We start from the raw sequence: 23,098 nt of genomic DNA, 5'->3' as shown, positions 1-23,098 counted from the left end.
TATCATTTTTTTTTCATTTGATCTTTTAGTTTTTTTGGCTGATGTTAAAATGGTGTATGTATATGCTTTTGCTTGCTCCATTTAGCTAAGGAAGGATAGGTGATATTAGGCCATGTTATAGACAAAGAAATCAAACCCTCTTTGCCTGAAGTCTTATACTTTTCAGTTTCCCATGTATAAGTTAGAGTTGATACTTGCAATGATCTTTTTCTCATTATAATTCTAAACGATAAGCAGAATTACTCGAATATTTTTATTTTTCTTGTCCCAAGTATGATGAAAGGAAAAATAACCTCATTTCTCCCAAAATATTTAAAAAATCATAGATCTCTTTTATTTTCAAGGGTTTAGATATTAAAGAAGATTATTTAAGACTCCTCTTGGAATCAAATAGCATGGATCTCAGCAGTGACTATCATTTCCTCAACCAGATTTTGTGGAGAAGAGTGAGACTTACATTAGTTTGTGGCATTTTTGAAGGAGTGCTGCAGCATGTGGACCCTGACAAGATTGTTGTTCTGAAGAAAGGTCTCATTTTATTTCTCATAATCTCCTGCCTTCTAGGAGACTAATAAGTGTGTTTGGGTGATGATTCTGGGCTCTCTTAGCAACTGGAAGAGTGGCATTAATCCTATTTTAGGGAAAGGTGGGAGGAAGATTAGAATGTTATTTTCCCTAACAGAGCAATATGACTGTGTATGCTGGCTTGTCCACCTCTGTACTTCTATTGACATGATAGTGGAAAATTTCAGTATATAGGTTTTTTTAAAATTGGGTACATCTTTTAATTTCTCTCCATATGTACCTTGAAATTAAAAATGAAAATTGTATTAGATAGAATTGCTTTTGGCTTCAACAGACGAATTCTAAAGACGGTAAGGGTCTAATTTTTGTCATGCACAAAGAAGCCCGGAGGTAGACTGCTGAGGAATAGTGCAGTGGCTGAAAGATTCCAGGAGAGATGAGGCATCTTGTGCTCCTACTCTGCCACTTCAGTGATCGCCTGTTATCCTCACAGTCACAGTATAGCCTTTACACCTCCCAGTTTCAATTCCAGTTCCTTTATGGAGGATATAATTCAGGAACAGCCAGATGGAGGAGATTTATAGGGCAAGGTTTGTGGGAACGGGCTCAGTGTTTCTACTGTCTCTAAGCATGCCACCCTTTTAGCCTCTTCCATGTGTTCACCTTGAAGCCTCAATGTAGAGTTTTTATTCAGTTAGAATATTGACTTCTTAGAGTAGTTGTTTTCCTGGCACAGTAAATTTCAAGTTCACAATTGAAAGGTGTAAATGACATTTGAGAGATTAGTATTATTGTTAAGCCATATTATTAGTTAAACTTTTGTGGGCTAGGATGGGACTATATCAGGCTTTTGCAATATTAATTCATTTGGTAATCATTTATTGAGTTTTATCTCTCAGGTACCGTGCTGGGTACCAGGGATATGGATAAGAATAATATGGTCTCTGTCCTTGAAAAACTTAGACTAGTAAGGAGAAATATTAATAACCTCAGATATGCAGATGATACCACCCTTATGGCAGAAAGTGAAGAGGAACTAAAAAGCCTCTTGATAAAAGTGAAAGAGGAGAGTGAAAAAATTGGCTTAAAGCTCAACATTCAGAAAACAAAGATCATGGCTTCTGGTCCTATCACTTCATAGCCAATAAATGGGGAAACAGTGGAAACAGTGTCAGACTTTATTTTGGTGGCTCCAAAATCGCTGCAGATGGTGATTGCAGCCATGAAATTAAAAGACGCTTACTCCTTGGAAGGAAAGTTATGACCAACCAAGACAGCGTATTAAAAAGCAGAGACGTTACTTTGCCAACAAAGGTCCATCTAGTCAAGTCTGTGGTTTTTCCAGTGGTCATGTATGGATGTGAGAGTTGGACTGTGAAGAAAGCTGAGCGCCGAAGAATTGATGCTTTTGAGCTGTGGTATAGGAGAAGACTCTTGAGAGTCCCTTGGACTGCAAGGAGATCCAACCAGTCCATCCTAAAGGAGATCAGTCCTGGGTGTTCATTGGAAGGACTGATGCTGAAGCTGAAACTCCAATACTTTGGCCACCTCATATGAAGAGTTGACACATTGGAAAAGACCCTGATGCTAGGAGGGATTGGGGGCAGGAGGAGAAGGGGATGACAGAGGATGAGATGGCTGGATGGCATCACTGACTCGATGGACATGAGTTTGGGTGAACTCCAGGAGTTGGTGGTGGACAGGGAGGCCTGGCGTGCTGCAATTCATGGGGTCACAAAGAGTCAGACATGACTGAGCGACTGGACTGAACTGAACTGAAGGAGACAGATAAATAAGTAGAAAGATATAATGCAGTGTGATATCCTCTGATAGAAGGACACACAGGACACTATGGAAACACAAAGTTTCTAATTTAGATCTGAGACAGTGGGGAAGGCTTCTCAAAGGAGGAATTGATGTCAGAACTGTATTTGTAATTAGATGTAACTTCACAAGAGTTAACTGGTTGGGAAAAGCAGGGAAGTTTGTTTTAAGCCAGTGATTCTCAGACTTCATCTATATTTCAGAATCACTTGAAAGACTTGTTCAAACACAGATTGATGCCTCCCACACCCTTAAAGAGTTTCTGATTCTCATGGTCTTAAGTGGGGTTCAAGAATTTGTGTTTCCAAGAAGTTTGCAGGTGATGCTGATTCTGTGCTGGAGAACACTCTTTGAGAGAACCATTGTTTTAGGAAGAAGTAGCAGCATATGTAAAAGTAGAGAACTGAAAACTTGGTGCATTCAGAAAATGTTAAGTATGGGACTTGCCTGAGGTCCAGTGGTGAAGACTCCTCACTTCCACTGCCCAAGACTAGGGGTTCTATCCCTGGTCAAAGAACTGAGAATCTTCATGCCTTATGGTGCAGCCAAAAAACCCCCAAAAGACAATCTAAGTAAATTTCAGTGTGAGGATGTGGTGAGAGATAAGGCTGGAGAAGAGAAATAAGCATGGGGCAGATCAGAAGGACCTCCACATGTCATAACATTTGGAACTTCTGAAAGCAAAGAGAAACAATCTGAAATATCTTTTAAATTGGAGTCATATAGATTTTCAAATTACTTGCCTGAAATTTTTAATGCTGTATCAGTTAGGAACTGTGCTCAGCTGCTAGAAACAGATTCACTTCTAGTGGCCTAAATAAATCATATAAAAGAAGGCACATATCCCAGAGCTACTGTGACTCTCCCCAAAGTTCTTCTTTGTCTCTCTGTAGTACCATGTTCACCATATGGCTTCAAACCTCAAGGGGATATAGTAGTAGCTGGTGGAGTTAAACACAGGAGGAAGAGGAAAGATAGGGTAGGGGTTGTATCTCATCTTAAAGAGATGTCTTGGAAATTTAATAGACACTGCTGTCTGGGGAGAATGAGCCTGAATAAATGGCACTAAGTAGATAATAGTCAGTAAATGCCACATGCTCGTTCAACAGTGTTCAATTCTGATGAAATTTTTGGTATATTTCTCTCTAGTGTTTAATTACATAGTTTTAATGTAGTTGACATAAGAAATTGGGTATATCATATATGCATTTTTTTAGTTAACAGTGTAACATTTTCTTATATTAATTGAAACTTCAGTTTAATGGCTAAACATTTTAAAATGAAAAGCTTAAAAACCTTAAAAATTTTGTAATATTTTATAATTATAAATTATAGTAAGTTACAATTAAAATAATTGTATATTTTATAATTATGAGTTATAATAAATTATAATTATAAAATACATTTTGATATTTGTTATATTTTATAATTATTGTCTTAGGAATAGTTCCTAGAAGTGAAAATACTGGGTGAGAGTTACAGATATTTTAAATGTTTCTGATGCATGTTTCTAAATAGTTTTTCAAAAGGTTATGTGTTTTTACTTTGCTACTAGTAATGTGTGAGTGAATTTCAGTAAATAACCTAGCCTTGAGTTTTTAAGAAATGCAAATGTGTATCTTTTCTCAGAGTTTATTAGTATTATAGGCAAAGAGTGATATTTTATTTTGGCGTGTTTTAAAAAATATTCCTAAAGAAGTTGAATGTATTTCTTTATACCTATTTACTTAAAGCTATGGTTTTTCCAGTAGTCACGTATGGATGTGAGAATAGGACCATAAAGAAAGCTGAATGCTAAAGAATTGATGCTTTTGTACTGTGGTGTTGAAGAGGACTCTTGAGAGTCCCTTGGACTGCAAGGAGATACAACCAGTCCCTCCTAAAGGAAATCAGTCCTGAATATTCATTGGAAGGACTGATGTTGAAGCTGAAACTCCAATCCTTTGGCCACCTGATGCGAAGAACTGACTCCTTGGAAAAGACCCGGATTCTGGGAAAGACTGAAGGCAGGAGAAGGGGATGACAGAGGATGAGATGGTTGGATGGCATCAGTGACTCAATGGACATGAGTTTGAGCAAGCTCCAGGAGTTGGTGATGGACAGGGAAGCCTGGCATGCTGCAGTCCATGGGGTTTCAAAGAGTTGGACATGACTAAATGAATGAATTGAACTGATTTACTTATTTTATGTACTATTTGGGTAAAGCAGGGAGTGACATCACTATGATAGCAGTGTGAAGGAAACTTTGAAGTAGGGAGAAACAAGAGACAAGGAGAATAGACAGGGAACTATTCAGGCAATCAAGGTACCCAGTAAAGAGGAAGTAATGGGAGTCAGAGCTTAATCTTGTCAAGGGATGGAGAAGACAGATTCTAGAAATGCTTAAGAGAGGGGATTATTAATAAATTAGATAGTCAAAGAGCAATGGAAAATGACTCCTACATTTATGACGGAGATTTGACATATAATACTGTTATTGATTGAAATGGGAAGAGGAACAGGTTTGTTGGTTACTGCAAGAAGGTAATGATCAGTTTGAAAAATCTTGCAGTAAGTCTGCCATTAGTTGAAAATTCGAGTAGACCTCAGAGAAATAATCCATATTGGAGAAATGAGGGATTAGGATGACTAGGAAGTGGATATGATCACTCAAGGAGAAGGTAGAAGGATGAAGAACATAACCTAGGGACTGTCAGTGTGTAAGTGGCAAGCAGTGGTGGTAGAGGCAGCTGAGGAGACCAGAAGGAGCAAATCAGGGAGGCGCTGGAATGCTGGTTATAAGATGAATATTAAAATCACTGAGGCCTGGGTTTGAATCCTGACTCTTTTACTAGTAGTGTGACCTTGAGCAAGTTATTCAACCTTTCTGAGCCTCAGATTCCTCCATAAAGAAGATAATGAAATGCCTGTCTCATTATGTTACTGGATAATTAAACATAGGCAATTAATTAGCATGGTGCCTAGCTTAGGTGCTTAGTATGATGACTCTGGATAATTAGTAGGAAAGGAAATAAACACTAAGAATGTCTTGTAACTCAAAGTAGAGAACAGTATTGTCAAAGGATGCATGAGAGCCAAGTATAAGATAGTAAACTTCCAGGGGATTTTACAAATAGGCAGTTGGTGATCTTTGACCACAGGATATATTCCATCTGAGCTATTTAAAATCCTAAAAGATGCTGCTGCTGAAGTGCTGCACTCAATATGTCAGCAAGTTTGGAAAACTTAGCAGTGGCCACAGGACAGGAAAAAATCATTTCATTCCAGTCCCAAAGAAGGGCAGTGCCAAAGGATGTTCAAACTACCATACAGTTGTGCTCATTTTGCATCTAGTAAGGTTATGCTCAAAATCCTTCAAGCTAGGCTTCAGCAGTACATGAACTGAGAACTTCCACATGTACAGGCTGGGTTTAGAAAAGGCAGAGGAACAAGAGATCAAATTGCCAACATTTGTTGGATCATAGAGGAAGCAAAGGAATTCCAAAAAAAAAGCACATCTGCTTCAATGACTATAATAAAGCCTTTGACTGTGTGGATCACAACAAACTGTGGAAAACACTTAAGAGATGGAAATATCAGACAACCAATATCAGATATCAGTTACCTGTCTTCTGAGAGACCTGTATGCAGATCAAGAAACAACAGTCAGAACTTTACATGGAACAACAGACTGGTTAAACGTTGGGAAAGGAGTATGACGAGGCTGTATATTGTAACTGTCTATTTAACTTATATGCAGAGTACATCATGTAAAATCCCAGACTGGATGAATTATAAGCTGGAATCAAGATTGCCAGGAGAAATACCAACAACCTCAGATATACAGATAATACCACTTTAATGGCAGAAAGTGAATAGTAACTGAAGAACCTCCTGATGAGGGTGAAAGAGGAGAGTGAAAAAGCTGGCTTAAAACTCAGCATTCAAAAAACTTAAGATCATGGCATCTGTCCCATCGCTTCATGGCAAATAGATAGGGAAAAAGTGGAAGCAGTGACAGATTTTGTTTTCTTGGACTCCAGAATCATTGCAGATGGTGACTGCAGCAATGAAATTAAAAAATACTTGCTCCTTGGAAGGAAAGCTATGACAAACCTAGACAGTCCATATAGTCAAAGCTATGGTTTTTCCTGTAGTCATGTACAGATGTGAGAATTGGACCATAAAGAAGGCTGAGCATCAAAGAATTGATGCTTTCGAATTGTGCTGGAGAAGCCTTTTGGGAGTCTGCAGAGTTTGTACTGCACAGAGATCAAATCAGTCGATCCTAAAGGAAATCAACCCTGAATATTCATTGGAAGGACTGATAATGAAGCTGAAACTCCTATACTTTGGCCACCTGATTTGAAGAGCTGAGTCATTGGAAAAGACCCTACTGCTGAGGAAGGTTGAAGACAAAAGGAGAAGAGGGCAGCAGAGGATGAGAAGGTTAAATAGTATCACCAACTCAATGGACATGAATTTGAGCAAACTCTGGGAGATAGTGAAGAACAGGAAAGCATGATGTGCTACAATCAGCAGGGTTGCAAAGAGTCAGACATGACTTAGTGACTGAACAGCAATAACAGCAAAGAATATATTCAATGGACTAGTGAGAGTGAAACTCCACTGTTTTCAGTTGCTGAGAGATGTGGAGATATACAGATGCTGTGAGCATTTCCATCTAGAAAAAATGACACTGTGTTGTAAACATGACATCTAAACTTCTAAATCCTTTACCTACTCATGAAGAGCCTGTAATTGGGCCAGGGGTTGGGCTGTTGTCTCTGAAAATTCATAGATCAGGCATGTAGCATGAAAAGGCTGTGGACTCTAGAAGTAGTCAGATGCCTTAAATTTTTCTGGAGTTAGGTGGAATGAAAATCAGTAGAAATATAATAAATAGATAGTCTTTAGCCCCAGAGGCCTTAGGATATTCTTGGCAGAAGTTTACATTTGGTGTATTACTTCTGCCTTTTCAGTGTATCTTTGATCATTCTGGGGTTCCCTCTGTTCTTTATACTACTTGTTTCAAGGTTATAGCTTTGTAATTTAGCTATATTTTAGCTTTGACTCTTCATTCCTTGGGGAAGATAATTTGGTGGTTTTTATAAAATTCAGATTTGGGCAATTTTGAGAGGTATCATATTTTCTTAAAGTTTTAGGGACTATTACTTTTTAATTAATCAAATCAATTGTTTTCTATAACAGTGAAGAATGTAGAGACCGGTCTCAGTGTCCCAGGAGTGAAGATGTTTTTTGGACATGAGATTGTGAATGGTGAGAGCTTCATGTTTCCTACTTGCTGGTATCGGGATTTGCAGTAGCAGGAAGCTCACTGCTCTGCCTCATTCCAATATTTGGTGGTGAGGGGGTGGCGCAAGATGTTGTCTTGCATTAATGAACTCTTAAAGTTGGTATTTGAGAATTGTCCCTTATCTTACTGTTGCAGTAGGTACTGTGAACAGAACTGTCTTAAAGAATTTTAATCATCTTGGTTTTACAATGTGAGGACAGCTGGTTCTCAATATTAGAGGTCAGTTTGCAGGCAGAGTTATCAGTCTGAACAGAGAGGAGTTATCTTGTTCAGCAAGTGAGTTTAACACCACACGTTCACAGTACATCCACAGTACAGTATTTGAAACCTTGGGGGCCAAATGTTTCAGAACCCAAGTCTAGTTCTGGATTTTTAAAAACCTAACAAAGGGTATGGGAGCTTCCCTGGTGGCTCAGACAGTAAAGACTCCGCCTGGAATGAGGGAGACCCCGGTACGATCCCTGGGTCGGGAAGATCTCTTGGGGAAGAAAATGGCAACTCACTCCAGAATTCTTGCCTGAAGAATTCCATGGACATAGGAGCCTTGTGGGCTCCTGTGGAGCCCATGGGGTTGCAAAAGAGTCAGACAGTACTTAGCAACTAAACAATAACAAAGGGTATATACTGGTCATAATACATAATACTTGAAGTGGGTCTGGTCAGCACTCTAATAACACATTTCTGCAGAAAAATGGGTGGATAATCATACTAAGTGGGATAAAATAGGACTATAAGTAGTATGACAGTTCAGGTTTTGCTCCCAAAAGAGTTACACAAAATTTTTGGTTTTCAGACCTTTTGGGGTTTTGCAATTACAGGAAGTGGCCCCGCTCTTTATTTCTGTCAGCAAAAACCATTTATCAAGAATAGATCCAATTATTTGCCTAAAGGAATATAGACACTCGTCAGTGTGCTTCAGACAAGCCAAATGAAACAAGAGGAAAAAGGTTGCAAACAAGAACTGTTCTTGCTTTCAAGGACACAAAAGCAAATAGCCCTCCAAGGAGGAGTAAATATCAGTATTGGGTGGAAGGGAGTAGGGGGATGGAAGACCTAGGACCTCATAGAACTGCATTTCTGATCATTGAGGCAGATACGAGGAAGGAAAAGGACTCCTGTAAATGAGAGATTACTACGTCTTGAAAGATTGTTTTGTGAGCTAAATAGAATTTAGGGAGAGATGAAAATTTCACCAAATTAATGGCTACCAGTCCAGACCTACTTTAAAGCAGACAAGTCCAGCCAGCTTACCTAGCTGCCCTTTCTCACTCAGTATGCTACTGGAGTATGCTACTTGAGAACCCCATGAATAGTATGAAAAGGCAAAAAGATAGGACACTGAAAGATGAACTCCCCAGGTCAGTAGGTGCTCAATATGCTACTGGAGATTAGTGGAGATCTAACTCCAGAAACAATGAAGAGGTGGAGCCAAAGCAAAAACAACACCCAGTTGTGGATGTGACTGGTGATAGAAGCAAAGTCCGATGCTGTAAAGAGTAATATTGCATAGGAACCTGGAATGTTAGGTCCATGAATCAAGGTAAATTGGAAGTGGTCAAACAGGTGGCAAGAGTGAACGTCAACATTTTAGGAATCAGCGAACTAAAATGGACTGGAATGGGTGAATTTAACTCAGATGACTATTGTATCTACTACTGTGGGCAAGAATCCCTTAGAAGAAATGGAGTAGCCATCATAGTTAACAAAAGAGTCCGAAATGCAGTGCTTGGATGCAATCTCAAAAACGACAGAATGATTTCTGTTCATTTCCAAGGCAAACCATTCAATATCACAGTAATCCAACTCTATGCCCCAACCAGTAATGCTTAAGAAGCTGAAGTTGAACAATTCTGTGAAGACCTACACGACCTTCTAGGACTAAACTCCCCCAAAAGATGTCCTTTTCACTATAGGGGATTGGAAAACAAAAGTAGGAAGTCAAGAAACACCCGGAATAACCGAAATATTTGGACTTGGAGTACAAAATGAAGTGGAGCAAAGGCTAACAGAGTTTTGCTAAGAGACCGCACTGGTCATAGCGAACTCCCTCTTCAACACAAGAGAAGACTGTACACATGGACATCACCAGATGGTCAATACCAAAATCAAATTGATTGTATTTTTTGCAGCTAAAGATGGAGAAGTTCTATACAGTCAGCAAAAACAAGACCGGGAGCTGACTGTGGTTCAGATCATGAACTCCTTATTGCCAAATTCGGACTTACATTGAAGAAAGTAGGGAAAACCACTAGACCATTCAGGTATGACCTAAATCAAATCCCTTACGATTATACAGTGGAAGTGACAAATAGATTCAAGGCACTAGATCTGATAGAGAGAGTGCCTGAAGAACTATGGATGGAGGTTCGTGACATTGTACAGGAGACAGGGATCAAGACCATCTGCAAGAAAAAAAATGCAAAGAAGCAAAATGGCTGGTTGAGGATGCCTTACAAATAGCTGTGAAAAGAAGAGAAGTGAAAAGCAAAGGAGAAAAGTAAAGATATACCCATTTGAATGCAGAGTTCTAAAGAATAGCAAGGAGAGATAAGAAAGCCTTCCTCAGTAATCAGTGCAAAGAAATAGAGGAAAACAATAGAATGGGAAAGAGTAGAGGTCTCTTCAAGAAAATTAGAGGTACCAAGGAAACATTTCATGCAAAGATGGGCATAATAGAGGACTGGAATGGTATGGACCTAACAGAAGCAGAAGATATTAAGAGGTGGCAAGAATACACAGAAGAACTATACAAAAAAGATCCTCATGACCCAGATAATCACGATGGTGTGATCACTCACCTAGAGCCAGACATCCTGGAATGTGAAGTCAAGTGGGCCTTAGGAAGCATCACCACAAACAAAGCTAGTGGAGGTGATATAATTCCAGTTGGGCTATTTCAAATCCTGAAAGATGATGCTGTGAAAGTGCTGCACTCAATATGCCAGCAAATTTGGAAAACTCAGCAGTGGCCACAGGACTGGAAAAGGTCAGTTTTCATTCCAGTCCCAAAGAAAGGCAGTGCCAAAGAATACTCAAACTACCGCACAATTGCACTCATCTCACACCGTAGTAAAGTAATGCTCAAAATTCTCCAAGCCAGGCTTCAACAATATATGAACTATGAACTTCCAGATGTTCAAGCTGCTTTTAGAAAAGGCAGAGAAACCAGAGATCAAATTGCCAACATCCGCTGGATCATCGAAAACGCAAGAGAGTTCCAGAAAAACATATATTTCTGCTTTATTGACTATGCCAAAGCCTTTGATTGTGTGGATCACCACAAATTGGAAAATTCTGAAAGAGATGGGCATACCAGACTATCTGACCTGCCTCCTGAGAAATCTGTATGCAGGTCAGGAAGCAACAGTTAGAAGTGGACATAGAATAACAGACTGGTTCCAAATTAGGAAAGCAGTGTATCAAGGCTGTGTATTGTCACCCTGTTTATTGAATTTATATGCAGAGTACATCATGAGAAATGCTGGGCTGGATGAAGCATAAGCTGGAATCAAGATTGTCGGGAGAAATATCAATAACCTCAGATATGCAGATAACACCACCCTTATGGCAGAAAGTGAAGAAGAACTAAAGAGCCTCTTGATGAAAGTGAAAGAGGAGAGGGAAAAAATTGGCTTAAAACTCAACATTTAGAAAACTAAGATCATGGCATCTGGTCCCATCACTTTATGGCAAATAGATGGGGAAACAATAGAAACAGTGAGAGACTTTATTATTTTGGGCTCCAAAATCACTGCAGATGGTGACTGCAGCCATGAAATTAAGACACTTTCTCCTTGGAAGAAAAGCTATGACAAACATAGACAGCATATTAAAAAGCAGAGACATTAGTTTGCCAACAAAGGTCCGTCTAATCAAAGCTATGGTTTTCCCAGTAGCAATGTATGGGTGTGAGAGTTGGACTATAAAGAAAGCTGAGCACCGAAGAATTGATGCTTTTGAACTGTGGTGTTAGAGAAGACTCTTGAGAGTCCCTTGGACTGCAAGGAGATCCAACCAGTCCATTCTGAAGGAGATCAGCCCTGGGATTTCTTTGGAAGGACTGATGCTGAAGCTGAAACTCCAGTACTTTGGCCACCTGATGCGAAGAACTGACTCCTTGGAAAAGACCCTGATGCTGGGAAAGATTGAAGGCAGGAGGAGAAGGGCACGACAGAGGATGAAATGGTTGGATGGCATCACTGACTCAATGGACATGAGTTTGAGTAAACTCTGGGAGTTGGTGATGGACGGGGAGGCCTGGCATGCTGCAGTCCATGGGGTCACAAAGAGTTGGACACAACTGAGCAACTGAACCTAACGGAACGCTGCTGGAAACACTTTTTGTCCCTTGAACACCTTTTCAAAATGCCAGTGATGGTAGTAGTAGTAGAGTGATTCTTAATTGTGTTTTGACTGTTAGACTTTGCAATAGAGCAGAGTTCTGGTCTGGAACAAAGCTAGGCTGTAGATGAGTTTGTAAAAATAAATGAAGGAATCACTCCTACCATCTCCTAACTCAGGAGAAGGCTGACCGACCAGCTCTGGAATCTGTACAGATGGATTCATTTCCTCCTAAATTCATTCTCATGATTTGGACTTTGTTAATAATTTTAAGATCAGAGAATGGTCATCTCCTTCTTTCTTTGCTCTGTGGCTTAGCCATGGAGGGGTCTCCAAGGTGCTGAAAGCACCCCAAATAAGAACTATCAAGATGAAGGATAATAATTGACTAATATGTGTTTTCAGTGAATTTTGCTTTCTCTGACCAAAACTCATTACTTTTAGAATGTAGGAAAAAGAGACATTTTGAAACATAGTGACCCCTGAGAAGCTTCTCCACCCACTGAATAGTACCCAAGTATACTTAATTGAATCTTAGATGCCATCAGTGATAAGGTGCATTATTTCTTATTCCACTCTTAAGAAAGAAAAAAGCTGCCAGTTTAATTATCATGTGTATTCACTTTAAGTCATTTCCAATTTCAGAGCTGTTTAAAATGTGCATCTTAGAATCAATGATATATCGATATAATATTTCCCTGTATTCCGTGAACCATTAGGTTAAAAAAAAGTGGTTTCAGAGTCTCTGTGGAATGTCTGTCTCATATTTCTTTTGTGATTTCCAGTCTAGCTTTTGTTACCTTTTGTTTCTGACCTTTAGTGTACCAGCCTGTGAAAGAGTCAGTGTGAATGATTTAAGAGTAAAACCCCAAACAGTACATAGTATGAGGGAAGATGCATTAGGATGGGAATAAAAAGGAAAGAAAAGATGTCTCTAGAACCAATCTGCTTGACCACAACTGTGCCCTGGAACAGAAAGGATAAAGTGGACATGTAGAGAGGTTCCTAATCCTGCTAAATGACCAAGAAAGCTATGTAGAGATATAAGATTAGGGGTCTTCAGTACTTTGGTTAGTCTTTTCTGCTCTATTTGTTACTGGTTAGTGAAGTCCTCTATGGACTAACATTTCATTCTCAGTTACTGTCTGTGTTACATAATCAAACTGTGGGTGTGGGTGAGAGAGGAGTAGTAAACTGCTTTCAGGTTGGAAGCCCTGTTGTAATCCATCTGGTTATTTTACAGTGGAACTACTGGACGAAGTGGAACAAGGTGCAGTAAGAGAAAAGGCTTCGCCTGTTAGGTACGATGGAATGATTTTAATTATGATGTTACCCAAATATACACATTAGGGTAGGAAACCTTAACTCTAATTCACTAGTTGTGTAGTTCCTAAAATGAATAAACTTCAAATCAGTGTAAGCAGTGGATAAATGGGTTCTCTATGAAAGGTCCAGAGTCCTTACCACTGATGTGTGTATGGCATTAACAACAAAGAACAAGTTCACCTAAGTGTTGTTTTTTGTAAGTATAGTCTAAATACAGAAAGAACCAAGATGGATACAATAAAAGATGAAGACCTAAATGTACGTAAGCCTGCTTCTCCTGCCCCTGAGGTGCCAATAACCTCTCTTCTGAATGACTTCAAGTACAGCCCATCTGGTGAGTACTAGGGCTCTGAATTTTCTAGGCTTTTTTGTGATTCAGAGTTCTTCAGAGTTGGTATATAAACCAAAGTCAGAGTTCTATATGGAACTCTCAGCTAGGACATTGTTTCTAGGGTCCAAATTAAGATAAAAGATCACGATTCATTTATTTAATATTTGCGTGCACACTAAGATAAAAGATCACGATTCATTTATTTAATATTTGTGTGCACACTATCTGCCAGACACTGGGGATACTAAAGTTTGGTATCTCTACATTCCTTGAGTTATGGTTCATGAAACACACTAACAAGATAAATTAGTATACTTATTAGTTTGCTGGTGCCACATGTTAAGTAGAAAAAAAAAATGAAAGAGAAGAAATGTGTGAAAAGGGTGGTTTTACAATTTTGGGGTGTCCAGAAAAGGTATCAATGAAATGGTGACATTTAAAGTAAAATCTTGAAGGAAGTGAGGGATCAAATGTATGAATATTGGAAGAACTGGTTTTTAGGCATAAATAATGAATAAATGCAAAGGCCCAAAAGAGGACTATCCCACGATTTGAAGGGACAGTAAGGAAATGAGTATGGCTGGAGTAAGGAGAACAATTTGGGATGAGGTGGGGTCAGTGGATCATGGAAGATTTTGTTGATCATTAAAAGGACTTGGTTTTTACTCTGCAGTGAGAAGAGAAACCATTGGAAGTTGGTTGGTTGTTTTTTTCATTTCCCTAATGACTAAGGATGTTGAGGATTTTTTAATGTGCTTATTTGACATCTGAACATCTTTGGTGAATGTCTATTCATATCTTGCTTATTTTCTTATTTGATTGTTCTCTTATTATTCAGTGCTGGAAGTTTTTTTTATATATATTCTGGATACAAGTCTTTTCTCAAATACATGCTTTGCAAATATTTTCTGCAAGTCTACGCTTTGCCTTTTCATTCTCTTAATCTCTTGAAGAGAAGACATTTTAAACTTTGATGTACAGTTTATCCATTTTCTTTCTTTTATGGATTGTGCTATTGATGTCATATCTAAGAAATCTTTCCTAACTCAAAGTCACAAAGATTTCCTCCTGTGTTTCCTTCTAGACACATTAGTATATGTTATGCTATACCTCTAATATTTTAAATTACATAATTAGAAAAATAATTTTCAGGATCCAAAGAATTCCAAATATGTGGACATTGGTCCATTACCAGAACTAATTTATTTTACAATGATACTTTTTATTATGAATGTGCTTTTAGAAAGCATATGTCTTAAATACTGTATGGAGGGATGGAAGACAGTATTACACGACAATAAAATCAAAAGAAAGTTGGAGTAGCAATACTCATATGAGACAAAGTAGACTTTAAAACAAACACTGTTTTAAGAGACAAAAAAGGGCACTACATAATGGTCAAGGGATCAATCCAGGAAGAAGATATAATATAAATATATATGTGCCCAATATAGGAACACCTTAAATATTGTATGATATCACATATGTGGAATCTAAAAACTACAGCAAGCTAGTGAATATAACAAAAAAGAAGTGGATTCATGGATACAGAACACAAACTAATGGTTACCAGTTTAGGGAGTGATATATGGGTTGGGGGATGGGAGGTACTAATTATTGTAAGATAGGCTATAAGGATATATTGTACAACACCGAGGAATACAGTCACTATTTTGTAATAACTTTAAATGGAGTGTAACCTTTAACAATTGTATAACATTTTTTTTAAAAAGGAGGTACTTGTCTTGAAATATTCAAAACATAAACGATGAGGGAAACATGGATTATCACAGGAAATGAGTAAATATTTCACTTCATGAGATTATGATCACTGGGACTTTTGTTTATTCTCAGTTGACAAGTCAGATGCTAATAGTGGGATGGACTGATACAGGTGATAATGAAATAGTTCTCAGTATTCTAGACATAGTCTCAGTAGTTCTAGACATTTGAGTTGCAGTTGAGTTGGAATTTAGGAGTATGGCTAAAATTAGTGGGAGGGCTATTCTGTTGCTAAGGAAGACAAATATCTATACTATTGTTCTCCTGTAGAGGAAGAGGAGGTGACATACACAGTCATTGATCAGTTCCAGCAGAAGTTTGGTGCTGCAGTAAGTATTGCCCTTAGTCATCCTCAGTATTGTCTGCAAATGGGTATCATGTCTATGTCTCATACATTTTTCTCTTATTGTAAGATAACTGTTCTCCCTAATAATTTAACAGAATATCTGAGTGCCTGCTTTGTGCCAGGCATCGTTCTGAGGTCTGGGATAAAATGATACAATTCCAGGACTTTCCCAGTGGTGCAGCAGATGAAAATCTGCCTGTCAATGCTGGGACACGGGTTTGCTCCCTGGTCCAGGAAGATTCTAAGTGTGTTAGAGTAACTAAGCCCATTCGCCACAATACTGAGCATACCCTGTAGGGCCCGAGAGCCGCAACTACTGAGCCTGTGTGCAGCAACTGCTGAATCCTGCTCACCTAGAGCCTGTGCAAGAGAAGCCCATGCAGTGAGAAGCCCAGGCACTGCAGCTAGAGAAAGCCCAAAGGCAGCAGTGAAGACTCAGCATAACCAAAAATTAATTTAAAAAATTCTATATGAAAAACAGAAAAAAACAAAAAGTTCCAGCCCTGAAGGAGTTTATTTTAATGCAAGAAAATAAATAATTATATGTCAATTGATGATAAATGCTATAAAGAAAACAAAAGTATAGTAGGGTGAATAGAATGTTAAGGAGTTCCTATTTTATTTAGGGTAGACAGAAAGCCTCTGTGAAGAGGTGACAGTGAAGCAGAAACCTTGAAAGAAGTAAGGGAGCTAATCATGTGGATAAATAGGTAAAAAAGTTAAAGAAGGCATGATTAGCAAGAGCTAAGGCCTGTAGCTGAAACACACTTGACTTGTATGCAGAGGCAGCAGGGAGGTCTTGTGGCAGGACCACAGTGAAAGAGTGTTAAGAAATGGAAGTGGGCAGGAAGCAGATCAGGTAGGGATTTTTAGACATAAGGATTTCAAGTTTGACTTGAGTAAGGTGGAGAGTCATTGGCAGTTTTAGAAGAGAGTCAGAAATTTTTTTACTTATATTTTAAAAAGAGTGGATCTCTGTTTAGGCAATTTCTTTACGATTCATTAATTTGACATATGGCAGTAACTATTCAGCCTAGGTTATGATTCACAGATAGGTGTCAGGGAAGTCATTAGGTTTTTCTGTTTAGATGCAAGCTTATGCTCATGTATGCCCAGGTGTATTTTTTAATGGAGCATTAACTTTCAACTAGATTCTTTTTTTTTAACAGCTTTATTGAGATATAATTCACATGCCATAAAATTTGACAATTTAAAATGTATGCTTCACCAGCTTTTAGCATATTCACAGAATTGTACATCCATTACCAAAATGAATTTTAGAACATTTTTAATACCCCAAAAGGAAACCCCATATTTCTAGCCAATACCTCCAATCCCTCTTCAGTCCCCCAGCCCCTGGCAACCACTAATCTATTTTCTGCCTCTGTGAATTTGCTTGTTTAGGATATTTCATATAAATGAGATCATACAATGTATGGTTATTTGTGATTGGTTTGGCTTCTTTCACCTAGAATAATACTTTCAAATTCTGTGTTATAGCACATATCGGTATTTCATTTATTTTTGTTGCCAAATAATATTCCTTTGTATAGATATACCATATTCCATTTATCCTTTCACCATTTGAGGGACACTTGGGTTGTTTTTACTTTTTTGGCTGTTATGAATAATGCTGCTGTGAACACACATTGTACAAGTCTTTGTGTGGGCATATGTTTCCATTTCTCCTGGATAGATAATTACAAGTGGAGTTGCTGGTTCATATAATGATTCTGTGTTTAACTCTTTGAGGATTGGCCAGAACTGTTTTGCAAAGCTGCTGCACCATTTTACTTTCCAACCAGCAGGACATGGGGGTTCCAGTTTCTCCACATGCTCACCTACACTTATTATCTGTCATTTTAATTATAGCCATCCTAGTGATATGAAGTAATAATACATCATTCTGGTTTTGATTTGCATTTCCCTAAAGGCTAGTAGAGAAGGCAATGGCAACCCACTCCAGTACTCTTGCCTGGAAAATCCCATGGATGGAGGAGCCTGGTGGGCTGCAGTCCATGGAGTCACTAACAGTCGGGCACAACTGAGCAACTTCACTTTCACTTTTCACTTTCATGCATTGGAGAAGAAAACGGCAACCCACTCCAGTGTTCTTGCCTGGAGAATCCCAGGGACGGGGGAGCCTGGTGGGCTGCCATCTATGGGGTCGCACAGAGTCAGACATGACTGAAGTGACATAGCAGCAGCAGCAGCAAAGGCTAATAGCATTAAACATATTTTCATGTGCTTATTGGCTATTTTTAACAAATTTTTACTGGAGTACAGTTGACTTACAATGGTGTGTTAATTTCAGGTGTACAATAAAGTAAATCGGTTCTACATATATCTGTTTTTTTTTTTTAGATTCTTTTCCCATTGTATATTTTCTTTAGAGAAATATCTATTCCATTGTCATTTTAATTGTTATAAGGATTTTTTAGTTTATCAACAGATGCTTTAAAGGATCCATGACAGCAGCAAAAAATAAGATGAGAACCTTATTGCTCTGGAAATTTAAAGAGCTGTTTGGAAATTCTTATCAATAGGGAAATACAGCCTTTGTTCCTGGTTTTGCAGTCTTCTTGTTGATTGAGAATGGAACTGAAATTCAGTCCCCTTTTTTAATCATTGATGAAAAATACTCAGAGTATAGAAAACTTTATGCTCTAAAAAGAAAGATATTGTGCTAGTGTACATTGCTTTGCCCTTCTATTCTTGAGTAATTTTCTACCTGTAAAATGGGGAGAATCTTGTGCCATATAGATATTTTCATGGATTATGGAGTAGGGATTTTAGAATTGTATAATGTTTTGAAATATAAGATTATAGATTTAATAAGAGGACCAATGTGTGTTTTGGGGATACTCTTATTTCAGTTTTGAGTAATTTAATGAATCCAAGACTTTAAAGGATCTGTTGAGTCTGTGTTTTTCTCATTCTGAGCAGTAGATACTGTGAGACTCAGCCACTGTGTGAGTTCCCTTTTGGTACAGTAAGTTGCCCTGTATTAGTTTGCTGTTTTTTGCATGAAGAATCTTGCCATAAGGACTAGAAATTGTTCACTGTAACATCAGTGGTGACAAAAGGTATCTGAGTTTTCAACTCTTATTAGCATTTGCGATAGGAATGATTTCTTTTCCAGTTGTGGAATAACTTTGTGAACACTGAAAAGATCAGAGGTATTCAGTATGACGTGTGTGTGTGTGTGTGTGTGCATGAAGCAAATGTGTTTGATTTTGTAAGTTTAAAAAGTATGATCCAATTTGTTTATTTATAGCAATTTTACTTGTGTCATTCATGATGTCATAATTGCAGCATTTATTTCCTGGAGATTTTTATTTTCTTCCTTTTCTCACCAGATGCTCCACATCAAGAAGCAAAGTGTCCTGAGTGTGGCAGCAGAAGGAGCTAATGTGTGTCGTCATGGGAAACTATGTTGGCTTCAGGTGAGAGAGTTCTTCAAACTTTTGAAATAATTGTAGATCCACCAGTAAATTTATTGTAATTGTCTTTTTATGTCACCCCAGTGTTGCTGTCCTGTAACTAGTTTGGAATGTCTTTCAGTTTCCTCGTACTCAGTTTATTATTTTCAAAAGGAAAGAGCTTTATAATCATCGGTGATGTCTCATAGACTCTACTTAAGGTCTTCTTTCTCAGCTTTGTTCTCTTGCCTTAGATGTATAAAGAATTTCTTATCTTTCCTTCTGGTTGGTAACTTTCCACAGTAGATTTCTGCCACATCATTTTCATTTTCCTGGATCAAGGAGATGTCAGATGAGGATCTCTATTATATCCAAAGAAGTTTGTACTGAGCCTTGAATAGCTAGAGGATGGGTAACCATGTTTGGATCAAATTCAGCAGCATCAGTATTTAAGGGGTGTGTGTGCTAAATCGCTTCAGTCGTGTCTGACTCTTTGTGACCCTATGGACTGTAACCTGCCAGGCTCTCCTGTCCATGGGATTCTCCAGGCAAGAATACTGGAGTGGGTTGCCATGCCCTCCTCCAGGAGATTTTCCTGAACCAAGAATTGAAGCCTTGTCTCTTAGTTTCCTGCATTGGCAGGTGGGTTCTTCACCACTCAGGCCCCATGGGTTGGTATTTAAAGGGGAAGTGGGCCAAAAAAGCCAGCTGAATTCCCAACCAATGTCTTCCATCTTTTGAATGAAGACTTACATCAGCTTACCTTGTTATTCAACTCTGCCTCAGCTTCTAGTTGTCTTTCAAACCTCTCTGCTGTCTAAGCAGCCTGTTACACTTTTAATAACTCCCAGTAGTTGAGGATATCCCGAGACCTGTCAGTGTCCCCATGGAGATGATCTCAGCACATTGACTCAGGGCAGCTGGAAGTGAGACACTTGGCCATCAGCTTTTTAAAGTATGCAAATATATACAGTCCTATGGGACCACATCATGAGAAACGCTGGGCTGGATGGAGCACAAGCTAGAATCAAGATTGCCGAGAGAAATATCAATAACCTCAGATATGCAGATGATACCACCCTTATGGCAGAAAGTGAAGAAGAACTAAAGAGCCTCTTGATGAAAGTGAAAAAGGAGAGTGAAAAAGTTGGCTTAAAGCTCAACATTCAGAAAACGAAAATCATGGCATCTAGTCCCATCACTTAATGGCAAATAGATGGGAAAACAGTGGAAACAGTGTCAGACTTTATTTTGGGGGGCTCCAAAATCACTGCAGATGGTGATTACAGCCATGAAATTAAAAGACGCTTACTCCTTGGGAGAAAAGTTATGACAAACATAGACAGCATATTAAAAAGCAGAGACATTACTTTGTCAACAAAGGTCCATCTAGTCAAGGCTATGGTTTTTCCAGTAGTCATGTATGGATGTGAGAGTTGGACTATAAAAAAAACTGAGCACCAAAGAATTGATGCTTTTGAACTGTGGTGTTGGAGAAGACTCCTGAGAGTCCCTTGGACTGCAAGGAGATCCAACCAGTCCATCCTAAAAGAGATCAGTCCTGGGTGTTCATCGGAAGGACTGATGTTGAAGCTGAAACTCCAATACTTTGGCCACCTGATGCGAAGAGCTGACTCATTTGAAAAGACCCTGATGCTGGGAAATATTGAGGGCAGGAGAAGAAGGGGACGACAGAGGATGAGATGGCTGGATGGCATCACCGACTCAATGGACATGGGTTTGGGTGGACTCTGAGAGTTTGTGATGGACAGGGAGGCCTGGTATGCTGAGGTTCATGGGGTCGCAAAGAGTCAGACCCAACTGAACAACTGAACTGAACTGATGGGACCACAAGCATAAACCTTGCTGGCCAGTAGAGCTGGGAAATCTGGAGATGTCCCCTGCATGGCAGTTACAGAAATCAGGGTTCTGGATGAGTGTATTAGCACTTTTCTGGGTGACATCGGCAAGCTGGAGCGAAGGAAAGTGTCGAGATGGAGTCCACAGCTTATGTTCCTTGAGAGCAGCTCCATAGGCCACTAAAGTGTACCAACCCTGGAACCTGCCCCTCAGGCTGAAGCTCCAGGACAAGCAAAGAGCTCTCCTTCACAGAAGGACTGGAGCATGTGCCCCCATTCACTGTCTGTGCAGTGCCCTGGGTGGGGGTTGTGGACGCCTGCCAAGAACTGGCCCTCCAGTTGCCACAGTCCTGTAGGACCCACAAATACAAGCCACCCCAGCACCAGAGCCATGCCATCAAGGGGCATCCTCTGGTAGCAGCCTCAAAAACCAGGGAACCAGACACACAAATACAGAGGCAGTGACTTTTAACATATTGAAATATTTCTGTTTTCCTTTTTCTAATAATTTGTCATTGTTCTCTTTATTAGTTTTACAAATTATTAACTTTTATTATATGAAGTAAAGATTTTGCTCTGTATAACACCCACATTCCATAGAGCCTACCAATGTAGCTATATCCCAATTTTAAGAATTTTTATTTTTATATAACTTTTTCCGGAGAAGGCAATGGCAACCCACTCCAGTACTCTTGCCTGGGAGAAACCCATAGACAGAGGAGCCAGGTGGGCTGCCATCCATGGGGTAGCAAAGAGTCGGACACGACTGAGCGACTTCACTTTCACTTTTCACTTTCATGCATTGGAGAAGGAAATGGCAACCCACTCCAGTGTTCTTGCCTGGAGAATCCCTGGGGTGGCAGAGCCTGGTGGGCTGCCGTCTGTGGGGTCGCACAGAGTCAGACACAACTGAAGCAACTTAGCAGCAGCAGCAGCATGTAACTTTTTATAATAATACAACTGATTTTTTAAAAATAATTTGATTAATTTATTTAATTTGGCTGTATTGGGGCCTCACTGCTGCATGGGCTTTTCTTTCATTGTGGCAGGCAGAGACTACTCTCTAGTTGTGGTGCATAGGCTTTTTTTTCCGTGGTGGTTTCTCTTCTTATGGAGCCTGGGCTAAAGCAAGTGGGCTAAGTAGGTGCGGCTCCCAGACTCTAGAGCACAGGCTCAATAATTGTGATGTACAGTCTTAGTTGCTCCTCAGTTTGTGCGATCTTCCTGGATCAGGGACTGAACCTGTGTCTCCTATATTGGCAGGCGAATTCTTTACCACTGAGCCACCAGAGAAACCCGTATTTTTATATAATTTTTAAAGGTTACTTTCTACTTACAGTTATTACAAAATTGTTGGCTGTATTCCCCATATTGTACAATATGTTCTTAAGCCTATATTACACCCAATAGTTTGTACCTCCTGCTCCTCTACCCCTATATTCCCCCACTAGTTTGTTCTCTGTATTTGTGAGTTGACTTCTTTTTTTGTTATATTCACTAGTTTGTTGTATTTTTTAGATTCCACATATAAGTGATATCCTACAGTATTTCTCTTTCTGTGTCTGGTAATGCCTTCCGGGTCCCTCCATGTTGCTGTGAATAACAAAAGTGTATTCTTTTTTATAACTGAGTAGTATTCCATTGTGTGTGTATGTGTGTGTCTCCCACCACTTCTTTTTCCTTTCACCTGTTGATGAACACTTAGGTTATTTCCAGGTAATAACCTATTGTAAATAATGCTGCTTTGAACATTGGGTTGTGTGTCTTTTTAAAGTAGTGTTTCTGGTGGAGTGCTTTTTTTTTTTTTTTGGTGGGGGAATTTATATCCCAATTTTTGATTAAGACAGGATTCAGGCTGTATGTGATTATGACTGTAACCATTGCTCCTTGTTGAGCCAGTAAGATTATTCTTTTCTTGCCCAACTTTTTGTTTTTCATAGAATTGATAATTGCCATCTTCAGTTCAGTTCAATTCATTTCAGTCGCTCAGTCGTGTCCAACTCTTTGCGACCCAATGAATCGCAGCACGCCAGGCCTCACTGTCCA

General features: G+C 39.1%; 1 protein-coding gene across 7 annotated transcripts in view; it reads left to right on the top strand.

The window, feature by feature from the left end:
• The window catches only part of EXD1 (exonuclease 3'-5' domain containing 1), a 41,901-nt gene that overhangs the window by 2,116 nt on the left and 16,687 nt on the right, over positions 1–23,098 (top strand). For 4 of the 7 annotated variants that reach the window (XM_055537416.1, XM_055537415.1, XM_055537417.1 and 1 more), the window contains 6 exons: positions 345–528; positions 7,540–7,608; positions 13,230–13,287; positions 13,519–13,646; positions 15,696–15,754; positions 19,131–19,217. In XM_055537416.1, coding sequence (XP_055393391.1) covers positions 396–528; positions 7,540–7,608; positions 13,230–13,287; positions 13,519–13,646; positions 15,696–15,754; positions 19,131–19,217 — 534 coding nt within the window. In that variant the 5' untranslated portion in view covers positions 345–395. The remainder of the gene's footprint in view (positions 1–344; positions 529–7,539; positions 7,609–13,229; positions 13,288–13,518; positions 13,647–15,695; positions 15,755–19,130; positions 19,218–23,098) is intronic. The other 3 variants (XM_055537419.1, XM_055537420.1, XM_055537418.1) reach the window with 1 other exon arrangement.

The sequence above is a fragment of the Bubalus kerabau genome, chromosome 10 (assembly GCF_029407905.1).
Source record: "Bubalus kerabau isolate K-KA32 ecotype Philippines breed swamp buffalo chromosome 10, PCC_UOA_SB_1v2, whole genome shotgun sequence".
Lineage (NCBI taxonomy): Eukaryota > Metazoa > Chordata > Mammalia > Artiodactyla > Bovidae > Bubalus > Bubalus kerabau.
This window is presented reverse-complemented; position numbering and strand designations above follow the sequence as displayed.